The following is a 5,860-nucleotide window of genomic DNA, read 5'->3' as shown; positions in this document are numbered from 1 at the left end:
AATAAAAGTACTACTTTGTAAACAGGTAAGCTTAGTTATCTAAAACAATGATTTTGGGGGTGCCTGGGTGGCTCAGTGGGTTAAGCCTCTCTTGCCTTTGGCTCAGGTCATGATCTCAGGGTCCTGGGATCAAGCCCCACATTGGGCTCTCTGCTCGGCAGGGAGCCTACTTCCCCCTTTCTCTCTGTCTAGTTGTGATCTCTCTCTGTGTCAAGTAATTAAATCTTAAAAACAAAAAAAAACAAAACAAAACATAAAACAAACAAACAAAACAATGATTTTTTATCATGGCTGTGATAATCTATGCCTAGTGTTCTGAATATTAAACAAACACAGAGTTTTATAAGTGGATCATAATACCTACGCTAATGCCTCCTTCTTCCTTCTTTCTTTGTCAGCATTCAGGGTCACCATCACTCAAACCACAGAAAGAGCTGACTGGCATGGAAGACCATGAGCCATGTCCTGAAACAGCCATGAGACTTCTAGATTTAGACTCAATTGTCGGGGCTTAAATTCTGTAATTATCACTCTATTAGTTACATGACTTTAAAAAATGAACCTCACCTCAGTTTCCACCTCTGTTTAAAAAAAGATCTTTTGAATTTCTTATTTAAAGTTTTTATATACCAAAACCATATATTTAACACTAGTCATAGAGACAATAAAGAAGTTAAAATTTTAAAGGGCAAAACCTTTAATGTAAATTAATGTAAATCATGTAACTCACCTAAGTACCTTTCTTGATACTCTAGTTTTTAATAGCAGTAACAAGTTCTAATAGGTAAGAATTTCTTACATATTTTGCTTAATTCCTTCTAAGCTGAAAAATAACTTCTGAGTTTAAAAAAGCAGAAAAACTAAATACTCTTAACAATAAGAATACACGTCAAGAAGCACGGAAAGCATTTTTATTTCTTATCCCTATCTGATACATGGTGTTAAGATGTTTTGCTTACAAAAAAGCACTTATAACAACAACAAATATCCAAAATTATCCAAGTCCTACTAATTAAAATATTAAAGGAAAACTGTGACTGGGAAATATATGTGTAACTTGAAATGGTGGTTCTGTAATTGTGATGTGTTTTTTTATCTCTCCAGGCCTCATTCTCCTCTTTCTTCTGATTTCATCTCCTTGATCTCTAATGGGTAAATTCTCTATCCTCACATTCTCAATCCATTTAGCTTGGGTAGGGCTTATCCCAATGCAGCTGTTGGGGTGGGACTATGACTCAGGCCTAAACCAGTCATCTGCATATTTCAATCCCCTTTGGCCACAGTGAGACATTTTGAGATGGCATATGATCCAAGATGATCCAAGCAATACTCATTCTGGGGCTTGTAAGACTAACTAAATAGAAAGAGTTTCTTTCGATGGAAGGATAAGGAGGTGTTTGCTGAGAACTGAGAAAGTTTCTTCTTTAAACTTTCCATATTCTCAAATTTTCTTCTTACCAAGAAGAAAAAGAGTAGCTAGAAATAGCGCCAACAGAGAAGTTCAGAGTTAAGAAAAAGATGCCTGTCATATCATTTGAGTTCCTGGAGCCAGCTGTGCCTGAAGCCACACACTTTACTTAAGCCAGTTTAAACTGGATTCTCTGTCACTTCTGACCAAAAGATGACTGATCCTCCCAAGACAGTAGAAGTTTCCTTTGAATTTTGGACAAGATGAATTACATCAGTTAAGAATTTACTTTGTAAATTATGGTGTATACTATTTAGTGGATTAAAAGTTAATTAATTTATCACTCAAGCTTCTTTGACCTAATCATCTTAACCTTCACTTATTTAAAAAAAAAAATTAACTGTTATTGGACAAGGATGAAAAGCTCACCAAGTCTGTAATTACTGGCTGAATGTGGACTTTGTTACAGTGTGCTGTCTCCAGAGTGCAAGCTGATGCTTCAGGGTTGATATCAGAGCACCTAGAAACAGAAAGAAAGAAAACTGTATTTTGCGAACATGAGGCAACCTATTACTGAAAAATTTTAAAATGTTCCACTGCTTTTTTAAAAAGCAGATTTAGAAAAAATGAAAATGCTTTAATAATGGTGGAGGAAAAAGAAATAAGATGTTATATTAATGAAAAAATATTGTTATATTGATATAATGTGCAAGAACAGAAACTACACATACATGCATACACAACTGAAGGAATTATGAGTCTAATGAATACTATGCCACCCCAAAAATGAAATTTAAAAGGAATTTTTGAAAAATAGTCATGATACAATATTTAAAACATAGGAAATGGGAAAAAAAAGAAAGAAACACACTTTGGACCATGTGTGGTAGAACTGCAAGTGATTTTTATTTTCTTCTTTAAACTTTCCATATTCTCAAATTTTCTTAAAAATTTAAGTAATTTTCAATTTTTTTCTGGTAATCAGGTTATTTGCCTAAAAATTTTCAAATTTAGAAATGCCCTCAAATTATTTTGTTGCTTCTATAAATTATGTAGTATGATGGAACAGTTTTGGACATGCAGTTAAAATGTTTAGGGAAGAATAATTTATAATCTGAGTCCTTACTACACTTAAGTAGACCCTTTCAGATATATACCATTCATTTACAAAAATGATTTCATTCAGGCAGTCATACCCCAGTGAATTTCTTAGTGGAAGATGTGGATGAATTTGATATACTTACATGTACAAAGCTTGAGGACCTATCATAGAGGCTAGGAATGCAGATACCACTCCAGACCCTGATCCTACTTCAAGGCATATTTCCACTCTAAAAAAGCAAAATAAAATAAATGAATATAGTAGGATAAAAATATACATCACAGAAAATGACGCTCAATCTACTTTTAATGTGTATTTCTCCAGCATCACTCGCCTGCAAATATATGGAAATACAAAAGAAATTTATAAACACACTAATTTCTGACAACCACTTTGTGCTCATTTAATACTGTTTAACTCAGAATTGTTTGGGGTGTGTAATTAAAGTCCATAAAATAGATGGATTCCAATTAATTACCACAAAACATTATATAAAACGATGGAATAAGGTTGAGGGTTGAAAATATTAATATGAAAAACATCAACCCTTCTCACAAGGGTTTAGTAGTTTAGTACTTCCCTAAAATGATAGGGTTAGTTATTATACTCTTTATTGATGATGTTTTCTCTATCATTTAAAAGTACATAACATTCACAAATCCATTAGGATATCCTAGGGGGGAAAAAACGTTCCCCCTTTCTCTTAATAGATTTAGAGCAGGGAAGAAATTCATTATTTGTACAGCTGTACACTGAAGAGAGAAAGTCTCACAGAATCTGATCTTAGAATATTAGTATAACTTTAAAATGCTTTTGAATAAATTCCTTATTACACTCTATTTTATCCTTCAATTAAATTTACTTCCCTGTCTATAATCTACATATGCATCAAAAGCACTAGTTACTCCATCACAGAAATGGGTTTAATGGGATTTAGGTCTTGCTGGCTACTAACGCCTCAGACGACTACCCAAAAATAAACTCTAGCAGCTTCTAACTTTTGGAATCAATCCACATTATCTGACAACCTTACCTGTTGAATTATCTGTTGAACCTTACCAGGAGGCTTTTATTTGAAAATAACTATCGTGCTTTCATAAACAGAATCCCAAGAACAGAAATAACCTGACTTTATAACAAAATCAGCTCCTTTCACAGCATACTTTGCAATGCAATTTGTGCTTGTACATCTTTCTGGGGTATCTTGAAACTTAAAAGAAATTTTATCTTGAAATTTAAAAGACAAATTACAAAAAGAAATATACCATTCGACATTCCAGTAAATCCCAAAGTTCCATCGTTTACAATGAAAAGCTGATTTAATAAGCGTTGGGGAATTTTACATATGGAAAAATCTGACCAGATTTAAGAGAGAGAAACACAATCCAGAAATACAGATCTATGAAGCCTGACTGCTGTTTCATCTTGAGATACCAATTTCAAGTCTTGATCTTTAAATAAATCTAATTACTCAAATTCCTTTCATTAAAAAAAAAACCGCAGGTATTCATTCTTTTAATGTAATTTAAAACTTATGAGGGGCACTTCAACAAGTCAATTTTGTTATTTACAAAGTGCTAGGGAAAATTCCATACGCTGCTAGCTCTGTAGCTATTTAAAATTTTCAGTTAATGAAAAATTACGCTCTGCAGGCGCACTAGCCACGTTTCAAGGGTTCTGTAGCCACACGTGGCGAACTGGCTAGTTGTTCAGGGCAGAGTATGCTGTTCGGTGGGCTTCAAAATACTTATCCACGCCATGATCCCACAATCTCACTTCATTCTTGTGTCCTTCCCTTACTATAGGGTGCTTTTGTATACTGAGTAAATTAAATGCCACGCACCTTCTAATAGTTACGAAAAAATTATATTAATAAGCCACGTTTTCAGAATATTTAGTTTTGAACTGTTATCACATCACTGCTCTGGGGGCTTGTGGAAAAGATACACGCTGGCGTAGTAAGGAGCGGTGGCGCTCCCCAGACCAAAGCAACACCTCAGCAAAGTAGAGACACCCGGCCCGCTCAGGACAGGTATCTAAAGGAAGATCGTCTGTACCGGCGTTCTGGTATCCATGTTCGCCAAGTCTGCGGACACCGCCTCCTCTCCTGCGGACTGCATGCCTTCTTTCCCGGGCTCCCCTTTGCCGCCGCCTCTCCAGAACGCTGAAGCCCTCTCCCACGGGGACCCTCGTCCTCCTCGCATCCTGTCAGTTCAGCCGCTGCTGCCTCCAGCGCCTCCAGCAGCAGGAACCTATCCTCTATGGACTCGTACACATGGGTGAAGGCGCCTCGGCCCACGCGCCCGTACAGCGGTGCGGGGAAGCTCGGAGCTGCCATCTTTCTTCCCTCCGTCCCACGCGCAGGCGCCAAAATTCCACGCGCGCAGGTCCAGCAGTGGAGGGCGGGGCAAGGGGGCGGAGCCGTGGGGGCGGGGCACCAGAGGCGGAGAGATGAATCCCGGCTTGTTATTTCTAAGTCTGTCGGTAAATGTTCTTGGAAATTCTAAAGGTTTTGTAATCTGGAACTGCTGACCTTTGCTTTCTTATTTAGAATGTTTAAAATTTATTTTATTTTATAGGTTAGCCCTTGATGCAGGGCGTCCTCGATTGTTTTTGACTAAGGGGAGTGTTTTTTCCTTTACATTCAAAAGTTTTCTTCTATTTCTTGTTTGCAAAGAATTGAACAAATACATATGGTTACTAAATTTTACTTTTTTAAATATCAATTGAACTTTAAGTTTTGAGCTTTAAGATTAAAATTTTTTCTCACTTAATTTTTTACTTTAGTGTATTATAAAAATTACCTTCCTAATGTTGAATCATGAAGGCACTTTTTATCAGTCTCACTCAAGCAAGATGATTTTTCTTTTAATATCCTACTGAATTTGGAGTGCTAATAATCTAGCTCTGTTTTGATTATGCTGTCCTCACAGGATGAGTTAGGACATTGTTTCTGGAACATTTGGTAGAACTCACCCATAAAACTGGATGGTTTTAGTGCTTCGTTTTTTGTTTGTTTGTTTGTTTGTTTTAGTGGATGGTTCTCTACTGTTTTGGGGCATCCTCTATAGATTGTTAGAGTCTTCAGGCACTTGCACTCTTTTTGAGTCAAATTTTGTAATTTCCCAATAAAACATTTTTACATCTAGTTTTTAAAATTTGAGTAATAAAAATACAAGTAAATATCTAGATACCATTTTTAAAAACCTGAGTATCTATTACCCAGAATTGATAATTAATACTACTTTCTCATATTTCCTTCGGAGTGTTTATTTTATTTTTAAAATACATATTATACTATATATTACTATTTAATAATTGTGTTAAATGCAATATTTATTTATTTTTTT

At 35.6% G+C, this 5,860-nt stretch overlaps 1 protein-coding gene across 1 annotated transcript; it reads right to left on the bottom strand.

The window, feature by feature from the left end:
- Positions 1-894: 894 nt before the first annotated feature.
- On the bottom strand, positions 895-4,876 carry LOC132008766 (methyltransferase N6AMT1-like). Its single transcript, XM_059387324.1, has 4 exons — positions 4,568-4,876; positions 2,653-2,739; positions 1,838-1,928; positions 895-1,653 (listed from the first exon to the last, which is right to left on the bottom strand). The coding sequence occupies exons 1-4, from the start codon at positions 4,846-4,848 to the stop codon at positions 1,588-1,590; spliced, it is 525 nt and encodes a 174-aa protein (XP_059243307.1). The 5' UTR covers positions 4,849-4,876; the 3' UTR covers positions 895-1,587.
- Between the last annotated feature and the right edge of the window lie 984 nt (positions 4,877-5,860).

Source organism: Mustela nigripes, unplaced genomic scaffold (genome assembly GCF_022355385.1).
Source record: "Mustela nigripes isolate SB6536 unplaced genomic scaffold, MUSNIG.SB6536 HiC_scaffold_963, whole genome shotgun sequence".
Classification (NCBI taxonomy): domain Eukaryota; kingdom Metazoa; phylum Chordata; class Mammalia; order Carnivora; family Mustelidae; genus Mustela; species Mustela nigripes.
The sequence above is the reverse complement of the archived record's forward strand: the minus strand, read 5'-3'. Positions and strand labels throughout refer to the sequence as shown.

Bases quoted from the DNA above. Each gene is read 5' to 3' on its own strand.
- LOC132008766 (XM_059387324.1), bottom strand. From the start codon at position 4,848: ATGGCAGCTCCGAGCTTCCCCGCACCGCTGTACGGGCGCGTGGGCCGA. The intron at 1,929-2,652 runs GTAAGTATATCA...TTCTGTTTCTAG, and splicing joins GGTCCTCAAGCTTTGTACAT to GTGCTCTGATATCAACCCTG. The intron at 1,654-1,837 runs GTGAGCTTTTCA...CAAAATTCAAAG, and splicing joins AGCCAGTAATTACAGACTTG to GAAACTTCTACTGTCTTGGG.